At 40.6% G+C, this 21346-nt stretch overlaps 1 protein-coding gene across 3 annotated transcripts in view; it reads right to left on the minus strand.

The window, feature by feature from the left end:
* The window catches only part of REEP3 (receptor accessory protein 3), a 104918-nt gene that overhangs the window by 25004 nt on the left and 58568 nt on the right, over positions 1-21346 (minus strand). For all 3 annotated transcript variants that reach the window (XM_033208329.1, XM_033208330.1, XM_033208328.1), the window contains one exon: positions 2160-2236. In XM_033208329.1, the coding sequence (XP_033064220.1) occupies positions 2160-2236 (77 nt within the window). The remainder of the gene's footprint in view (positions 1-2159; positions 2237-21346) is intronic.

Raw genomic sequence — 21346 nt, forward strand, 5'->3', positions numbered from 1 at the left:
AACCTCTTGCTTTAAGCTTTTGCCCTCTGGCATGAGAATAGCTGCTTGTTCAGCCTTGGTTTAAGGGGCCAGGTAAGGTCCTCACACCTGTAATCCCAGCACTTTGGGAGGCCAAGTTGGGAGGATTGCTTTAGTCCAGGAGTTCAAGGGTGTGGTGAGCTATCATCATGCCGTTGCACTCCAGCTTGGGCAACAGAGCAAGACCCTGTCTCTAAAACAACAACAAAAACAACAGCAAAAGTGACCTGACCCCAGTAAAAATGCAGTCAATCATTTGCCCTCATGTAGCTTGAGCAAGAAGTAAGTTTGTTTTTCTAAGCCACTGTACTTTCATGGTTGTTTTTTTGTCACAGCAAAAGTTCACTAATATATAATGGGAGGCTCAGTATCTTGTTGTGAGAACCAGATAAATGTAGTCCATTTATCACTAGGATAAATGATAGCTGAGCAAATCTGAGTTCTTCTGTCAAGGCAGGCAGGTAGAGGGCAGTGAGGATGACTTACTGTGTTGTCAACAAAGAGGTCTCTGCCACACTGCAATTACAGGAGTTTCTGGATTCAGTTGTTCATGTTAGACATTTTCTACATCGTTCATTTTTAAATAACATATATAGGCTACATTTGCAATCAGAAAAAAATGAAATCTTAAAAAAAGAACTTGGAAACTTAGAGGTAGCATGGTTTAGGATCTGTGCTCTGTCACTTAAAAACAAAGAGACCCCCCGCACCAAACCCCTATACCAAAAATATAACAGAAAAATGAATGAGCTTTGGGGCACAGGAAGGGAAATTTTTACAGTATTTCAAATCAGAAGAGAGATACAGTGACGTTTGCAAATAAAGGAAGGTTGTTAAAAATATTTTAGTTTGATGACTTCTATTTTTTTTCTAGCAAATCCAATAGCTCCTAATGTGCTACATGAATAGGAGAATAGCAAAATGGGAAAGACAGCTTAAGGAGAGAATAGTAAAGGTTTGAAACAGACCCAGGCAAAATGTAAGTAGACACTGATCAGGAGCAAGTAAAAGGAATGAGGTTCAAACTGATACCTATGTGAGCAGTTGATTAATTTTTTCAGCTGAAGTTAGCAGCCCAGTTAAAGAAGTAAAAAAGAGTCATTGTGGCTGGCCACAGTGGCTAATGCCTGCAATCCCTGCACTTCGGGAGGCCTAGGTGGGCAGATAACCTGAGGCTGGGAGTTTGAGACAAGCCTGGCCAACATGGTGAAACCCCGTCTCTACTAAAAATACAAAAATTAACCAGGCCATGGTGGCATGTGCCTATAATCCCAGCTACTGAGGAGGCTGAGGCAGGAGAATCGCTTGAACCCAGGAGTTAGAGGCTGCAGTGAGCCAAGATCATGCCACTGCATTCCAGCCTAGGCAACAGAGCAAGACCCTGTGTAAAAAAAAAAAAGAAAAAAAAAAAAAAAAAGACGAGTGATTGTTAGGCTAATTCAGACAGAAGGTTTGTGTGTCAAGGGCAGATGAAGATATCAGCAAGGTAGCAAACCAAAATATTTTGAAAGGAGAAGTTCTCAAAGTGATGGCAGGGTTTAGATGGAAATGCACTACTGAAATACACCACAGGGAGATTCGAGTTGTCCAGTTAAGTACTGCTCCTTGGTAAAATGTCAGATCCCTGAGGATATAAACACACTTTAATTTTTGCCTCCTCTATTTGGAACAGAGCAGCCAGGAAGCTGGTGCTGAGTGGGTGTCCACGTGGGTGCTGACGTTTTCCAGTTCAAATGTTTGTAGATGAGAGTTTTAAGGATAGGACAGGGAGGGGGTGCTAAAACCAGATGCTGTGGGCTTCAAAAGCAGAGTCATTTAGGAAGTGATACAGGAAAATGTTCTGAAGTCATCAGTGCAGAAAAGGATGATGACAATCAACTTTCCCTATTCCAAGATACTGGGGGAAGGTGTGTGGGAGGTGAGCAAGGGAGTGGCGTACGGGGAGGAAAATGAGCTGCCTTTATTTGATGGGGACTCAAAGGAAAGTAGTGTTCTATGGGAAAGCAGATGACAAAAACAAATGGCTGAATAATTAGGTAACTTGATGAAAATCACTTAGTTAATAGCAAGAGCAAGGCTAAGAGCTCAGGACACCTGATTATGAGTCTGCAATCTGGCCCCTTTTCAACAGCAAAACTTACCAAGCAACTGTTTGATCTGCTACTGTTTCAATCACAGTATAGAGAGCAAAAACAATCCAGTACATCATCCATCGTACCTGGAAATAACAAAAATACTCATGAAACAACAGACAAAAATTATTTGCAACTCTGAATAATTATATGTATGTATGTATGTGTTTCTGTATACATAGTATGTTGGGTCAAATGCAGAAAGTGATGGTTTAATTTTCAACGGGTTTTATGTTTGAGTTCTTTCCTACATCAACAGTCTTGGGATAGAAGGAGCAAAGATTAATAAATCTCTGGGGCTTGATACAATATAATCTAGGAATCTAAATCAAGGAATTGGGAAAATAGGAACTATTTTTCTTAATCGGAAGAAAGTTCTTTAAAAGATGTTATCTACTTGCTTCTTTATGAATACTATAAGTTATTTATTTATTTTTATTTTTTCTAGAGATAGGGTCTCGCTCTGTTGCCCATGCTGAAGTGCAGTGGTACAATTACGATCATGGCTCACTGCAGCCTCGACCTTCCAGGCGCAAGTGATCCTCTTGCTTCAGCTGCCCGAGTAGCTGGGACTACAGGTGTGCACCACCACACTTGGCTAAATTTTTATTTGTTTTTTTGTAGAGACGGGGTTTTGCCATGTTGCCCTGCTGGTATCGGACTCCTTGGGCTCAAGCTATCTGCCCGCCTCAGCCTCCTGATGTGCTGGGATGGCCGGCATGAGTCTGGCCTTAGCTATTTAATTGTTACATAAGTAATATAGTACAATATGATAAGACTACATTTAATCTTTATTAGTCTTTAAAACTGTATATTCCTTATTTCCCAATATATAGAAATTGTTCAGAAAGCAAAGAACAAGTCCTGGGCTTCTTACTTCTATTAATGATGCATCCATAATGCTAGTTACCCAGGTGGAGAGCGTAAGGTTGGTCTTCTTCCTCTTCCCCTGATATAAGTCTGTAATCTCCCACACATCTTTCTCCTTCTTCCACTCTAATTCCACAATGGTAGTTCAGGATGTTTTAATCCCTGGTCCGAATCAGGGCATGCTGAATGGTCCTTGGCACTCTGCCTTCTCTTGGGACCAATCCTTCTCATAGAAGCATGCAAGATTAATGTTTTCTGAGTTGATTCTCCCAAATTTATACTTTTTCATTGACCTCAGTATATAGAGTTTCTTGTCTCTTAAGTGCACTGGAGTTTCACTTACGATTAAAATCTCTGCTTTTCTGTGCAATAATAATAGCAAATACACAATGCCATGCCAACCAGGGGGCGAGGAATTACGTTGATAAACATATAACATAAATTAATTCATTTAATCCCTGTAACAACCTTTACAAAGTAGGAAATGTAATTACTTTCATCATAGGTAAGAAAACAGTGGCACAGAGAGGTAAAAGAGAAGTCATTTGGCTAAGATTTCGGTCCAGGCTGCCTGACTCTGGAATTGGTTAACCCATTATACCAGGCAGAGAGAGAGGATGTAAGAAACTGCCCAATGTGGGGTCCAAGGATGACTACCACTTTCCTTGTTCTCACCTCATGAGTGACAAAAAAATCTAGGTCCTTATATATAACTGGGAAATTGACCTATTAGTTTTACTACAGATGCTTGTTTGGTTATTTCGTAGGCAATATAAAACAATAACTCAAGTAGTTTTTTCAATTGTCTATTTACATGAACAAACCAACAGAAAATAGCCATGAATAACTTCTGAAACAATTGTATTGTGAAATATGAATGCTACCAATTTGTTCTAATGTATAGAGAATCCTGAGAGCTTAAAAAATTTCCCAAAGCAAATAATAGGGTACACTATCTATATTTGAAATATGAGAAAATTGATTTATAAAATTATTATCTTAAATGTTAAAAAAGCTAAGACTAATGTTCTCTTTAGTTTTCCACTTTTCATGAGTTTTTTTCAATCTCTCACTGCTCCCAATCCCAAGCTTTTGTCCAAGTAGGGGGATTTTCTTCCAGGGCTAAAATCCTATGTGGGTCTCTGGTGTGTTATCTTTTCTTTCCTCCCCTCTCCCTACCCTTTTTTTTTTTTTGAGACGGAGTGTCGCTCTGTCGCCCAGGCTGCAGTGCAGTGGCGCCATCTCGGCTCACTGCAAGCTCCGACTCCCGGGTTCCCGCCATTCTCCTGCCTCAGCCTCCCGAGTAGCTGGGACTACAGGCACCTGCCACCACGCTCGGCTAATTTTTTTTTTGTATTTTTGGTAGAGATGGGGTTTCACTGTGCTAGCCAGGATAGTCTCGATCTCCTGACCTCGTGATCCGCCCGCCTCGGCCTCCCAAAGTGCGGGGATTACAGGCGTGAGCCACCATGCCCAGCCCCTCCCTACCCATTTCTAAAAGAGAAAATGATGCTCTTGTATGGGTTCATTCCCTCAGTCTTTCCAAATCCAAACACTAATTTAGTACTTTCATTTCTCAGCTGTATTCATAAGGTTATCTTTTTTTTTTTTTTTTCTGAGACAGTCTCACTCTGTCACCCAGGGTGGAGTGCAGTGGCACAATCTCGGTTTACTGCAACCTCCATCTTCCTGGTTCAAGCAATTCTCCTGCCTCAGCCTCCTGAGTAGTTGGGACTACAGGTGCGCACCACCACGCCTGGCTAATTTTTTTGTATTTTTAGTAGAGATGGGGTTTCACCATGTTGGCCAGACTGGTCTCGAACTCCTGACCTCAGGCAATCTGCCCGCCTCAGCCTCTCAAAGTGTTGGGATTACAGGCGTGAGCCACCGCACCCAGCCCATACGGTTATCTTTTAGAGTCAGTCATGACGATAGGCCTCCCTCCCAAAAAGAAATGAAGGAAAAATGACTACAAACTGAACAATGTGCTTTTGTTAAGCTAGCAGGGATGTGGGGAGTCATCATGCTTTTTTAAGCTAAACAACCCTTTACTGAAAAAACAAACAAACAAACAAAAACCTGTAAATACATTACAAGAGAAACTGTTCTGGCTCAGTCTCCCATTCAACCTACCCTAGGACTCTTGGGGAGACTCCAAGAAACCCTTGCGCTCTACGAGAAAGGTTTGAAAATAAGTAATATGGTGAACTCCTCTCATTTTACAGAGGGCCAAAATCAATAAGTTTGCTCAAGATCACTGCACTAGGAAGTGGCTGAAGGAGGCACAGTCCACCTTGAAGCCCAAAGGATGCAGCTTTTTAAACAAGTGGCTGCCACCAGACCAGTCTCTCCAGTTCTCTAGGATTTCCTGGCTCTCTCCCTCTCCAGTACTCAGCACAGAGACCTCAGTGTAAATATTATCACCTCCTTTCCCAGGAAAGTGGAGGCTTAAGTGTGAAATATAGCTCTCTTCACAAAAAATTTAATACATTCTCAGAAAAATAAAAGCATTTAAGTAGCTGCTTGTTATTTTTCATTATTTCATGTTTTCATTATTTTACAACTGTCTTGATGGTTGTGATCTTCCAAAGGGATAACAACTATAAGTAATGCTCCACAAATTGTTTTAATTTATTTGTTAATAGGGTCGAGTAGAGGCAAAAGGACTGTACAGATAGTAGCCGTTTGCTGATATTCTCTGAATGACGAGTTGTGGAATGAATTAGAGCTGCTGCACATTCCGAAGGTTTCAAAAGTAGCTGTGCTTCAGTTAAGTGCTTATTCAATTTTCAGATGAAGTCATCAAATTAATTTTAAAACTCACAAAGTAAATACGTGCTTTAAAATATAAGTTTTTTTCTAAGAAAGCAAAAATTATATCTGTTTAGGTTGTGAGAATATTTAATAATGCCAAAAATAAAAGAGGGAGAAAAGCCTTCAATTTTTTTAGTGAAACACTCAACAGCAAACTCTCTGATCAATAGGGTACTTCTAGGCATGTTCCTGCTGAATTGACTACAGTTCTACATATGCAAACCCCATGGTTTATAAATTCTTTGACAATTTGGTCTCTTGAACCTATGAATTTTTTGTTCTCATCAGAAATATGAACCTTAAATATAGTTGAATACAGGCAAAAATTAAATAAATTCAATGACCATGTGTTATTCATGGAAGCAACCATAAAGAAAGTTAACCTTGAAAATATATTGCTTTCTTTTTTTTCCATTAATGTATTTGGTTGGGAGTTTATACCAAATGATTACTCAGTGATGCTTTTATTAAAACTACACCTCAAGGCCATTTGGCCTGCTGTTTAAGGTTTTGCTCAAAAGAAATAGCAGAAAGAAGTCAAGGTCAAAAAAAAAAAACCCCAAAAAAACCTAAATGTATGTGAAGATAAAGGAAATATTCTTTAGATCAACAAAAAACTGATAACAAAATGCAGTATTAATACCAAAAAATTGAAAGGAAACCAATACACAAATTATCTTCTGAACGTATGTAACCAAATATAATAGAAAGAATTACTATTAAAATATGTAAATAAAAGTCAGTAATTTAACAGGTGACTTTAATAAATCACAATCCACCTTTTAAGCTACTGGGAAAAAAGGTTACTAACTTTATTGATAGAAATATATATATATATATATATATATATTTTTTGAAACGGAGTCTTGCTCTGTCGCCCAGGCTGGAGTGCAGTGGTGCGATCTCGGCTCACTGCAAGCTCTGCCTCCCGGGTTTACACCATTCTCCTGCCTCAGCCTCCCGAGTAGCTGGGACTACAGGCGTCCGCCACCATGCCCGGCTAGTTTTTTTGTATTTTTTAGTAGAGACGGGGTTTCACCATGTTAGCCAGGATGGTCTTGATCTCCTGCCCTCGTGATCCGCCCATCTCGGCCTCCCAAACTGCCAGGATTACAGGCTTGAGCCACCGCGCCCGGCCTGATAGAAATATATTATCGGGGAAATGAGAACAAAGCTTATTTCTTTCCCATTCGGAAATAATTGGTAAAATCAATAAACTGTTGTTTAGATATCTTCACAAGAACAATGAATAATGAGAAAGCTGTATCCAATATTTCCTTAAAAGTTCCTTTGGCCCTTGTCAGTCTACAAATCCCCCATTCCCAGTGGTGCTCAATTTCGACCCAGATGACAGTTCATTTTCAGAAAGGGTGCTTGTATTATAAGAGTCTCACATAACATAGGAATTGTCTGAATACTCTGCAACTCCTTTCTGTGTAGCCTAGTCGATAACTATACAAAACTCAAGGAAAGAAAAAAAATTTCCTTGATTTCAGAGAACTCAATTATCCAACAAGGTGAAGTTTACACCTATAAGCACTAAGATGGGGACACATACACATATATCCTCCTTTTCATTAATCTTTCATGTAAAACATAATTTAGTCAATTCTTGAGGACTCAGGTGGCAACATTAAAAATAACACTCATTGATTCAACTGTAAGCAAATCCTACCTGCCTCATGGCATGGGAATAGAAACATAAACATGATAGTTCCATCCTCAAGGATTCAACATTTTACTGGGCAGAAAAGTAAATAACTGTGATTTTTAAAATGCTGTGTGTGTGCATCTATAGTTCAAGCTACATGGGAAGCTGAGGCGGGGGAATTGCTTTGGCCCAGGAATTCAAGGCCAGCCTGGGCAATATAATGAGATCCTGTCCCTAATTTAAAAAGATGTTCTGGGCCAGGTGCGGTGGCTCGCGCCTGTAATCCTGGTGCTTTGGGAGGCTGAGGTGGGCGGATCACTTGAAGTCAGGGGTTTGAGACCAGCCTGGCCAACTGGTCTCATGGTGAAACTCCCTCTCTACTAAAAATACAAAAATTAGCTGGACATGGTAGCACATGCCTGTAATCCCAGCTACTTGGGAGGCTGAGGCAGGAGAATTGTTTGAACCCAGGAGGTGAAGTTTGCAGTGAGGTGAGATCATGACACTACACTCTAACCTGGGCAACAGAGCAAGACTCTGTTTCCAAAAAAAAAAAAAAAAAAAAAAGATGTTCTGCTGTTTGTAGTACATTAGACATTCTAGCTCCCAGTATGGGTCAAAATCTCAATATTTGGAGGAAAGCTTACTAAAGGGATTATTTATAAATCTGTGTGCAAGGTTCAAGAACACCAATCAAGGATAGTGGCGCACCCCTGAGCAAGCAACTGCAGGAACCAGTATTATACCTAGGTGAGAAGGAGGGAGGGGAGGAAAAGGCTTCCTGGAACCCAGAGATGGTAAGCAGGTGAAAGCTACAGTCACAGCTAACTGGTGGTGGCAGGGAGGGAGCTGGGAGAACATATATTGTGACCTCATGCTTTTCCTGTCTTCTGATCTTGTGCAGGGGCCTCTCATGGGCCAAACCCAAAGGAGGCCAGAGATGGTCCAGCCTGTATAGATCAGTCTCCTGAGCCATAAGCAGCAGGGCAGAGACTTGTGGAGAGTAGAGGGGAAGCTCCACTGGAGGGGCAAATAGAAGGCTCCAGCACTACTAAACTTGTTAGCCCTTTGAAACACCCAGAATAGAAGTCATTTTTCACTACCTCCTCAGCCCAGATGACCATCACGTACTGTCTGGATTATTTCAGTAGCATCCTAACTGGTCACTCCATTTTTTTTTGACTCTATCCTGCATACAGCAGTCAGGGTGCCTACTTAAAACAGAAGCCAAATCGTGTCATTCCTCTGCTCAAACCCCTCCCATGGTTCCCTATCATTGCTTACTACAGCCTGGAAAGCCCTGTGTATCTATCTGGCTCCAGTGATCTCTCTAGCTTCACCTGCTACTATACCTCCTGTTCTGTTCTGCTCCAGCCACACCTCTCTTTTATTGGCCCTTGTATGTGCTGATATGCTCCTGCCTCGAGTCCTTTTGCATGCTGTTTCCTTGTCTAAAATGCATTTCCCCCATTTATCCATGTGAAGAGCTTGCTCACTTGCTTTAGGTCTGTGTTTGAGTATTTCCTATCAGAGAGGCCTTTTCTGACTACCCTGTTTAGCTTAATGTTCTCCCTTTCGTAAGAACTGCAAAAGGCTAGAAAGTAGATAGGAGGTAAAAACATGATGAGTACATATAAATTAATCTTTTAAGAGATCTGTTTTTTTTTTTTAAAGGAGAAAGAATAAAAAATAGCATGAGGCAACACGAAAGCATGTTTATATTCTCAAGGATTTAACATTATACTGGAGAGATAATGAGATTCAAATTATGAGAAAGCAGGAATATTTAATGGAACAAGATCCTGGATGAGATAGACAAGAATAAGATTAGGAACACAGAGGGAAAAAGAGTGGGCTCAAGAAAGAAGCAGTTGCTTGCTCAGGGGTGCTCAAGAAAGAAGCAGGAATATATCTTCCTCTGGAACAGATAGAAAGGAAGAAGAGAGTGAAGGGGAAGGGGGGAAAGCAAATATTTGTTAGATGTGCTTATGCTATGTGATACATGCTAAAGAGAAAAATAAAGCAGAATAAGGGAGTTAGGATTTTGATATTTTAAACAGGGTAGTCAGGAAAGGCCTCTCTGATAGGAAATACTCAAACACAGATCTGAAGCAAGTGAGCAAGCTCTTCACATGGATAACTGGGGGAAATGCATTTTAGACAAGGAAACAGCATGCAAAAGGGCTCGAGGCAGGAACATATCAGCACATACAAGGGCCAATAAAAGAGCAGGTGTGGGTGGAGCAGAACAGAACAGGAGGTACAGTAGCAGGTGAGGCCAGAGAGATTGCTGGAGCCAGACAGATACACAGGGCTTTCCAGGCTGTAGTAAGCAATGATAGGGAACCATGGGAAGGGTTTGAGCAGAAAGGAAGAAGACAGTGGCTGTGTCCAGAAGAGAGTTGAAGGGTTCACGGGTTAGGCCCTCTACCTTCACTCTGCAATCGGGGGCATGTTAGCTGTTAAGGTGGGGCATGTTAGCTGTTAAGGCTGGGCATGAGTGGGAAGGTGAGTGGATTTCAGAACAGCAGTAAATGTTTAGAAAAGATGTTTCTAAGGATGGGAAAGGGAGCTGTCTAGGGAAGAGCTGGGACAGACTATGACCAATGGTGCCTTCACCAGTTCTGGGTGCTGGTGCAAGGGCTATAATGAAAGGTCTAGGACAATGAAACAAGAATGAAAAGTCTAGGACAATGAAACAAGAGAAGTACGGATGTGATGTACTGCTGTCCATAAAAGGCAGAATGACAGAACATGACTAGAAAATGGCTGAGCCAGGGCCTAGGTTCCTCAGCCCCTCTTTGCAGGTAGATGAGGAATCTGTTGAGGTCTCACCAAAAGAATATAAGGTGAGGCTTTTGAGAAGTGGCGGTGTCTCTTCCACTTGCTCTTCCTCCCTTCTTGCTGGTGGGATGGCAGGGAGCAGAGCGCCCTTGGAAGCTATGTGTTGAAGATGGGTAGAATCTGAGTTTTCAAATATTAATAGTTGCATGGGGAGAACTTCTTGATGAAATGAGCACCTAACCAGGACTTTTATATGAAAAAGAAAGGGATTTCTATAGTTCTTCAGTCATTGCATTACTGTTACATACTACAATCACAGCGGCCTAGCCCACCCCAGTATAAGAGGTTGCACTAATCTCTGTAATGAGAGAGCAAGGCCACAGCAGCAGTGGTTCCAGAATTAGGTAGGCACCGGTCATAGTACCATTAGCTGCCATCTGTGGCAGGGCTAATGCCCGGACTGGTCGTGACAGTACTACAACGATTGAGAAATGGAGAAGGGGATCACATTTTAAGCAACTGTGGTTGAGATATCCTCGGGGAAGTATTTTGGAAGGAAATGAAGGGTAGGAAGGATTGATGTTCTCATGCAGCAGACTGAGGCAGAGCCAGAGGAATACTATTTTAAATTATTATTGTGATCCCTTGGCAAGTGAGTCTGTGTGAATTTGTTAGCTATCATCTGAATTCAGTCTACATGGCTTCAGCAGCAATCCTCTTCTGCTTTCAATAGGCCAAGAAATCAGATAAATGAACTTGTTAGAAATAGGCACAATATTTCAAGTAAATATATTCTGAGTGGGAGGCCAATAAATAAAATGCAAAAAATAACATGCATAAACTTCAGTAGGAACTCTATAAACAAAGATGTTTGATGTTTTATTTTGCTTACTTTGTTTCCTTTGCCAAGAGTGTATCTAATGCCTCATACAGTACCTGGCACAAAACAGATGCTCAAAAATACTATTAAAAGAATTAATAAGCCGAGCACCGTGGCTCATGCCTTTAATCCCAGCACTTTGAGAAGTTTAGGTGGGAGGACTGCTTGAGCCCAGGAGTTCCAGACAAGCCTGGGCAACACAGCGAGACCCCATCTCTAACCCCACCATAAAAAATTAATTAAAAAAAAAAAAGAACGAATGAACTGGCTTAACTTAACAAGTGAGATTATAATTCCCATTTTTTCTTTTTTTTTTTTTTTTGAGACGGAGTCTCGCTCTGTCGCCCAGGCTGGAGTGCAGTGACCGGATCTCAGCTCACTGCAAGCTCCGCCTCCCGGGTTCACGCCATTCTCCTGCCTCAGCCTCCCCAGTAGCTGGGACTACAGGCGCCCGCCACCGCGCCCAGCTAGTTTTTTGTATTTTTTTAGTAGAGACGGGGTTTCACCGTATTAGCCAGGATGGTCTCGATCTCCTGACCTCATGATCCGCCCGTCTCGGCCTCCCAAAGTGCTGGGATTACAGGCTTGAGCCACCGCGCCCGGCCAATTCCCATTTTTTCTAATTATTTGGTAATAAACTTCTCTAGCAAGTGGTCACAATGAAATGGCAATCATCTTCACTTCTGGAGCACTTTACCTACTATATTTTTTGTGACTAAAGAAATGTGATGGCTGGGCGTGGTGGCTCAAGCCTGTAATCCCAGCACTTTGGGAGGCCGAGATGGGCAGATCACGAGGTCAGGAGATCGAGACCATCCTGGCTAACATGGTGAAACCCCATCTCTACTAAAAATACAAAAACTAGCCGGGCGAGGTGGCGGGCGCCTGTAGTCCCAGCTACTCAGGAGGCTGAGGCAGGAGAATGGCGTAAACCCGCGAGGCGGAGCTTGCAGTGAGCTGAGATATGGCCACTGCACTCCAGTCCGGGTGACAGAGCGAGACTCCGCCTCAACAACAACAAAAAAAAAAAAAAAAGAAATGTGATGAATATTTTCATTGAAAATAAATACATATAAATAAGATAATCCTCAAATGGAATCTTAAAATCATTTAAATATCAAAAGAAATCAATTTTCCAAGGAAATATACTCTTACAATTAGGCAAGTTCTTTTGAAGAATATGGAGTCATCTGCGACATAAAGTCATGGTACTTAAATTACATTCTGATTTATATAGTGCATGGATCAGATTATCCTACTTAACAAGCTAGCACTTGCTTTATTATTACTCAAATCCATAAGGCTTTTATAAAGACTTAGCATTTCAGAAATCCAGACGGTCATGTGATAGAGTTCTCAGCTTCACCCTCTCAAAGGAATTAGAGGATATTTAAAGCTGGAGTGAATCCTGTAAAATGAACATACTCCTAGGCTAAATTTACTATCAAGAAAACCATGCTTCATTGAATAGGTATGCATTTACCTACTCTAATGCCAAATGAAGAGCTAGCTTCATTTCATGATCTCTTAGCATTTTCAACAAAAGAAGATTCTATGATTTACATTCTTACAGAAAACTGTTATGAAATTGATTTAGATTCCAGGATGAACAAATAAAGCAAAAAGTAAGCTGCAATTGTAAAATGATCCTCATGATTTCCATCACAGAAACTGAGAGCAATACCCAGGCCCCAAGCATACAGGGAAATATGGTATGGTTGGAGGTACACTGCTGTAGATTTATAGGAGCCATAGATAATAGTGGTAATGCCATATTAACTTCAAAGTATTTTTCTTAAATGATACCTTTATATAACTTGTTATGCTATGACCAGTGAGATATTATGATAGCAATGATAATGTTAAATGTTATAATTGTAATAATTTACACTGGTATGATAAAAAGAAAAAATTAATGTGATATATTAATTTGATAAACATTACTTAGGGCCTATCACAAACAAAGCCTTTGACATGAGATAGTCATAAACCTTGATGTCAAGGTTTTCCTATACCCACAAAGCTTTCATGGGGGGATTAGTATAACATAGAAGGATAAGAATAGGTGATTACCAGCACAATGTCTGATTCAACATATAAATACTACCATTTTATTACATATTACATTACATATTATTCACTGCCTTGTATGAATAAATTTCTTTACTTCCAAAAGAAAGCCTTTCCTAATTACCCCGACTCCCTCCAAAGATCATATATAATCTCTGTGTACTGTACTTTTCCTTTGTAACATATCCATATGGTTGGTTTATGTAACAACCACCCCTGCCATTTGACTGTAACAACAAATTGGGATCAAAAGTGCCTTGTTCATCTACATATTCTCAGTACCTAGCACCCTGTGCCTGGAAAGCAAGCACAGAGGATGGCTTCCACTTCTTACATTTTAAGGTCTGAATTGATACACGATCCCAGCAAGTAACTCTGAACTGCAAGCAGCAGTTTATCACATACAAAACAGTCTATTTTTTCAAAGTTAACAGAGATTAAACAACTCTTCAAACTCTCTTAATTACAGACTCTTTGAATCATAAAGCTACTCATGCTGGTCTTTAAGAAAAAATGAAAAAAATCACACATGCCTAATGATTCACTTAAAACCATACTAAGTAAATCCAGAGCATAACATGTTAAAATATGCTTCACTGGAAAAAAAAAAAAAAAAAAAAAATCTCTGCTGAGTCTAAAAAGAAATAAATACTGCTGAATTTCAGACCACCCAATGAGAACTTTATTTTCTGACCATTACTTGTTACCCACTCAAGTCAATTCACCCCAAACATTCATTCTACACCACATTTCAGAGAAAACAGAGAGATCCTCTGATACAGATTTCTTCAGAGACAGTATGAGTTGAAAAAATCTATTCCTGATTCACTAACTTATCCAATAATTTGGTTACTTCATAATGATTACCTCCTCCACCCCCCCTTTAAAAACAAAGAGGAACAAAATGTGAGAAATCAAATAGAAAAACTCCCTGTTTTATCCAACCCAGATGGCTTGGTTATGGGATTTTTCTCAGAGCTGTGCCAAGTTAGAGGCATGGTTGAAAAAAAGCTATTTGAAGTTAAATCCAAAGCGACTAGAGACTGTGGCTGAAAATAGTTTTTTTTTTTTTTTAAAAGATGGGGCATGTGTTGGGGGTGAGTATGTTAGCTTAGGATTGGTTTGAGCTCCCTCAACTTTGGGGTACTTCTTCCCCCAAGCCCATCTAAGTAGGTTTTAACTGTCAGCGCCTCTCCAGTACTCCAATGACTGGGAGTTCTACTTTCAGATGCAGAACTGGCAGCAACATTGTTTACCTGCAGTTTCTAATTATCACTGCCAAAGACCTCACAGAATATCCTGTTGCTCTGAAGGAGAAAGCCTTACATTATATAAATGTATCTGGTGTTACAGTGAGTTAAAATGGGGCAGACTGTAAGATACCTCTGTCCCAATATTGCACTGGTCTTCCCCAGTGCTCTTGAATCACAGAAGCCCTATGTATCTCAACCCTGACCTCAGTAGAGTCTAAGAAACTTGAGAGATGGGAAAGTACAGATATGTTTAAAAATTAGATGATAATTAATTTAAAAGAAGTGTTGAAGATGCAAAAATCAGGAACTGCTTAAGGCAACTGTTCCCAGGAGCAGAATTTAGGAAGGAATGACTTCTCAGTCCCAAAATAACTCTCTCCATCCACACTGGCTGAGAATTCACACTGCACTTTTTATATTATTTAAAGTTCTATTGATTTATTTGGGATAATAAGCATTTGTAAGAGACACAGTTCCCTTTTAACAGGACCACACAGAATTTCTCAGGATTTTAGTATGGGAAAATAGACTATTCAAATATAGATTGGGCTACACAGCCATCCTACTGGTTATCTTAGTTCCCATTCCAAACTGTCATCCTACTTCCTTCTTTCTCTTGGTCTTGGTCCCACTTTTTAGGCACCTAGGCCGTATCTAACTTCACATAGTTGACTCCATCTGGATCCTTCCACAAGGGACCTTAACCTAGCCACCAAAAGAAATGCTTCATTATCTAGGTGTCTGGCAAGGCTATGGCTGACTTAGTAAATGAAAAATTCCATTCTTTAGGGAAGATAACACCCCCTATATACTACTGTTGCTTTATAGTAGATTTGACAGCATACTTTAAACCTACAGTAAGTATTTAAATGTCAAGAACTGGCCCTTATAATAGTAGGACCACATGGTCTTCCTGAGAAAGCAAAGACTGATAGAAAAAAAACTCCAGGGGCTGGGGGCCATGGCTCACGCCTGTAGTCCCAGTACTTTGGGAGGCCGAGGTGGGTGGATCACGAGGTCAGGAGATTGAGACCATCCTGGCTAACATGGTGAAACCCTGTCTTTACTAAAAATACAAAAAATTAGCCAGGCATGGTGGCAGGCGCCTGCAGCTCCAGCTACTTGGGAGATGGAGGCTGAGGCAGGAGAATGGTGTGAACCCAGGAGGTGGAGCTTGTAGTGAGCCAAGATCACACCACTGCACTCCAGCCTGGGCAACAGAGCGAGACTCCGTCTCAAAACAAACAAAAAACCAAAACAACGACAAGAAAAAAACAAAACCAAAAAAGAAAAAAAACTCCGGGAAGACAAAATCTCCATCATGACTGAGAACAAACCTGTGTTATCAACTTACTTCTCTTCAAAGGTACGTGCAATCAACCACACAGAAAGAAAGTTCACATTTAGATGAGTGGGAGATAGGGGGAGGGCAGCAAATAACGGAGCACAGAATACGGGATACATGGGTAAAGAGGGGCTGCGTGAGTGCCACAGTGGAGTCCCTAAGGAAACAGAGGTGTACAGAGGCTGCAGAGAGCTATGAAAGAAGGGTGGGTGATTATAAAGGGAAACTTCACTGATGGAGACATTTGGTCTAGAGCTAGCCACAAAAAATGGAAACTAGGAGGAAGTCCTACTTAATAGCCTTATTCCCCTAATTGTACCTTATAGTCAATTTTGCTAAAATATTATTTTTCTATAATATATTCCAAGTTGTTAATCAATTTACATAAGATGTTTCTAAAATCAACTATTCGTTTACATAAACATATATGTTTTTAAAAGTACACAGCCTAGTAAAGGTGTGGTGAAGGGCTGCCTGAGTGCCACAATAAAATAAGATACTTATTTTAATAAGTATGCTTAATGAGTGGTTTTCAACTTGGCTGTGGATAGGAATCACATGGTGATTACAAAGAGATTATATAGATTCTGAGTCCTCATCATCACAAGGTGCAGAGAGAGGGCAGACAGATGTTTAAAAGACAAGCTCCACCAGTGGTTTTGATGTGTAACCAGAGTTGAAGACATGCACAGAATCCTCGCGATATGAACTGTGGTCTACAGACTAGCAGCACTGGCATCACCTGGAAGCCTGTTGGAAATGCAGAATCTCAAGCCCAGGCCAGAACTATTAAATCAGAATCTGCATTTTAGCAGAATCCCAGGGGATTGGCATGATCATTAAATTTTGAGAAGCACTGCAGTGAGAGGCTGCGCTGTGCATGTTCTGACAGTATCAACTAGAGGAAGGTGGTGCCACTTCTGAAGAGAATGTAAGAGCCTCGGGTTTAGAGAAAAGACGAACTCGGTATTGTGAGATAATTTGTTCAGTGTAAACATTTAAAATGTACCCTTACTTTCATAATACTGTTTGGGCACATCATCATTTAAAAGAAAAATACCAATAAGCTAAAAAAAAAAAAAAAAAAAGGAGCTGAGCCTTTAGCATACTTCTCAAGGCACCGTTCATAGCTATCAATTGAGTAGATAAAAGAATTTTAAAAGATACAATTTAAAAACTCTATTCTGATAGCAGAGAGAGAATTTTTTTTTTTTTTTTTTTTTTTGATACAGGGTCTTGCTCTGTCACCCAGGCTAGAGTACAGCAGCACAATCATAGCTCACAGTAGCATGGAACTCTTGGGCTCAAGCGATCTTCCTTCCTCAGCCTCCTGAGTAGCTGGGACTACAGGCACATGCCACCACATTTTTCCTTTTTTTTTATTTTCTGTGGAGACAGAGTCTTGCTATATTGCCCAGGCTAGTCTCAAACTCCTGGGCTCAAGCAATCCTCCTACCTCAGCCTCCCAAAGTGCTGGGATTACAGGCATGAATTGCCACACACAGCCAAGAGAAAAAATTTAAGGTAAATATTTGTATAATACATTTCAATGCATTTTAATTTTTTTATAGTTTTTCAAAAAACCTTTATCATTTTACATTTCCATTACATATCGGGTGCTTTTAAAGTTACGACGTTTTGGAGAGTGATTTTATTTCATGTATTTAGCTACAATCTTCAGGAATAGCTCTAGCTTTTATATTTTAGGAGGACCTTTCACGGTGTGATGGCAATCTGGTTGACAATCTGATTATTACAGCTGTAGTTGGTAAAGCACTATATTTTTAAAATTACATAATGGAAAGATGATGTACATGTCTGGGTATTCCAAAGACAGATCCTAGTATTGTGTGAAAGAGGAAACATCATTGCATAAATAATATAACCTTCAGCTGAAAAGGAAAAAAATAGGTCTATCTGATGTTATTAGAAAACACTCTTTTTAATTTGTTTAGAGGCAGGACCTCACTCTGTCCCCCAGGCTGGAGTGCAGTGGCATAATTTGAGCTCACTGCAGCCTTAGCCTCCTGGGCTCGGGTGATTCTCTTGTCTTAGTCTCCCAAGCAGCTGGCACTATAGGCACATGTCTCTGTGCCCGGCTATTTTTATTTTTTTTGTAGAGATACGGTCTTGCTATGTTACCCAGGCTGGTCTGCTGTGCTCAGGTGATCCTCCTGCCTTGGCCTCCGAAAGTGCTGGGATTACTGGCATGAGCATTGTGCCTGGCCCATTTTTTAATAAAACTTATAGGTAGTTTAATATTTTCTGTGTCACTTAAATTTAGTATTGCTTGATTAAACTCTTCTCTTGTTTTTAATTTTTTTTCAGTCCTTTTCTACCTTATCCTATATGTTAGTTATTTCAAGTGTTTATTTTATTAAACTTCTTCAAAGAAACTCCTAGATACACTAATTCACCTGATTTTGTTTTTATTGTTTGCTTTTATATTGCTTTATTCATCCTACATTTCTTACAGATTCTTTTAATTTTGATTTTTCTTCCTTCCTTTTCAAAATAGTCTTTAAAAGCTATCATAGCTGGATGCAGTGGCTCACACCTGTAATCCCAGCACTCTCAGAAGCTGAAGTGGGATGGATGGTCACTTGAGTCTAGGAGTTTGAAACCAGCCGAGGCAACATAGTGAGACCCCTGTCTCTAGAAAAAATCCAAAAATTAGCTGGGCGTGGTGGCACACATCTGGAGTCCCAGCTACTGAGGAGGCTGAAGTTGGAGGATAGCTGAAGCCCAGAGTGTCGAGGCTGTGGTGAGCTTTGATCACACCACTGCACTCCAGCCTGGGTGACAAAGCAATACCGGCCCCCACCTCAGAAAAAAAAAACACAACAACAAAAACTCAGTTATTATAGTAAAGCATATGAATTATGATATATATTACTATCATTTCGATTTTTTATAATTAGTTTATTACTACATTGTTGATTTCTCTTATAGTCAATTATTATTTCTCCTGTGTGGAAATTACTGGTATTTTCTTCAAAGTAGTGAGCTCATGTTTTCTGAAAAAGGGAAGGCAAACACTGGCTGCCTCTGAATTCAGGTCTCCCCGCAGTGAGGGTGATAGCAGTTGAGTTTGCTGGTTATTGTAGCTTTTATGGTTTTAAACTATTCCATCACTAGGGATTAGGGTGGGGGTGGCTAGGCCTCCCTCCAACTTACTTCTTAGCAGCATTTCCTTTAATGGAAACAACTGTTTCGGCCCGGTTTAAAAAATCCATTTCCATTGGCACTACAGTTGGTAACATTCTTCCTAGATTTTAGCAAAAGCCTGATTGCGTAGCCTCTTAGGTTTAAGAATTACTGTGAGAATTTTTTTTTCTATGTGTATATTTTCCAAAGCATTTTCATTGGAAGCTAAAAGAGGACAGGCAGCTGTGAGTTGGCTAGCTATATCCTAGTGTGAACACTGTGGAAATGCTTTCAATTTACTTCAGAAGGGTCAAGGGTTCCTTGAATTCACATTCTAAAATTTTGGATGAAACCCTGTTAGACATTTATTTTAAATCCTCCTATTACATAATCTTATTCAAATTTAATACTTACTTTCCTAAAGTTAGATCTGTTGTAATAATCCCAAGGTGATCATAAAGAAATTGTTTTTAGAAAACACAATGAAGGGCCCGGTGTGGTGGCTCAGGCCTGTAATCCCAGCACTTTGGGAGGCTGAGGTGGGCAGATCACTTGAGGTGAGGAGTTTGAGATCAGCCTTGCCAACATGGTGAAACCCCATCTCTACTAAGAATATAAAATTGGCTGGGTGCGGTGGCTCACGCCTGTAATCCCAGCACTTTGGGAGGCCGAGGTGGGTGGATCACCTGAGGTCAGACGTTCAAGACCAGTCTGGCCAACATGGTGAAACCTCGTCTCTACTAAAAATACAAAAATTAGCCGGGCGTGGCGGCAGGCGCCTGTAATCTTAGCTACTCGGAGGCTGAGGCAGGAGAATTGCTTGAACCCAGGAACCGGAGGGTGCGGTGAGCCGAGATCACACCACTGCACTCTAGCTTGGGCAAGAGTGAGGCTCCATCTCACGGAAAAAAAAAAAAGAAAAGAATATAAAATTATCTGGGCATGGTGGCGGGTGCCTGTAAACTCAGCTACTCGGGAGGCTGAGGCAGGATAACTGCTTGAACCAGGGAGACGGAGGTTGCAGTGAGCTGAGATGTGCCATTGCACTCTAGCCTGAGTGACAGAGCGAGACTCCATCTCCAAAAAAAAAAAAAACCAAAAAAAACCCCCCAAAAAAAAACCACATAATGAAGAATATAAAACACTTGGTGATTATAACAGTACCTGTTACTTTACCAGTGAAGTGATATGCTATATATATTATATATAAAATAGTAAACATATGAAAAATTAGGTTTATAAAGAAATAATAACCTAATTTAAGTAAGCACACATGAATTCAGTGTATGTCAGCTAAAATTAAATGTTAAAGGTATTTTCAAGCATTGAAAAAACAATAGTATATATTACTTTATTTTTATTTTTATGTTTCGAGATAGGGTCTTGCTCTCTTGCCCGTGGTGGAGTGCAGTGGCATGATCTTGGGCTCACTGCAGCCTTGAACCGCTACACTTGAGTGATCCTCCCACATCAACCTCTCAAGTGGCTGGGACTACAGGCATGTACCATCACACCTGGCTAATTTTTGTATCCTTTTGGTAGAGACGGGGTTTTACCATGTTTTCCTAGGTGGTCTCAAACTCCTGGACTCAAGCAATTGATCCACCCACCTCGGCTTCCCAAAGTGCTGAGATATAGGTGTGAGCTACCATACCCAGCCATATATTACTTTAAATGTTTCCTAAGTGACACATTTAAAAAACAATGTTAATGGTATAATAAGTCTTACTTAATATCATAGAGTAACTCAGCTGGGTGCGGTGGCCCAACCCTGTAATCCCAGCACTTCGGGAGGCTGAGGCAGGTGGATCATGAGGTCAGGAGTTTGAGACTAGCCTTGCCAATATGGTGAAACCCTGTCTCTACAAAAAATATAAAAATTAGCTGGGCGTGGTGGTGGGTGCCTGTAATCCCAGCTACTCGAGAGGCTGAGGCCAGAGAATCACTTGAACCTGGGAGGTGGAGGGTGCAGTGAGCTGAGATCGTGCCATTGCACTCCAGCCTGGGTGACAGAGCAAGACTCCGTCTCTCAATAAATAAATAAATATCATAGAGTAACTCAACTGCAAGTATCCCACTCACAAAGTCAACTTGGAAATTTGGGTAAAGATGGTAAACTGAATATACATATTCAGTTCCTCCCTCTACAAATATTAAAACAACAGTAAAGTGATTTTTAAAGACGGCATAAGCTCAGAAGAATATAGAAGAGAACATAAGAATTTTGGAGCCATGAAGGAAATGGATGAGTAGTAACTGAGGTAGGAGACCTGAGAAAACTGAACAGCAAGCTGGCAGGGGGAAAAACTGAGAAGCAACCTAACTCTACACTACAGAGCTCGCCAAAAGAAATGGTGGCAAAATTCCTGGTCAAAAGGGTTA

This window comes from Trachypithecus francoisi, unplaced genomic scaffold, assembly GCF_009764315.1.
Source record: "Trachypithecus francoisi isolate TF-2019V2 unplaced genomic scaffold, Tfra_2.0 Lachesis_group9, whole genome shotgun sequence".
Taxonomy (NCBI): domain Eukaryota; kingdom Metazoa; phylum Chordata; class Mammalia; order Primates; family Cercopithecidae; genus Trachypithecus; species Trachypithecus francoisi.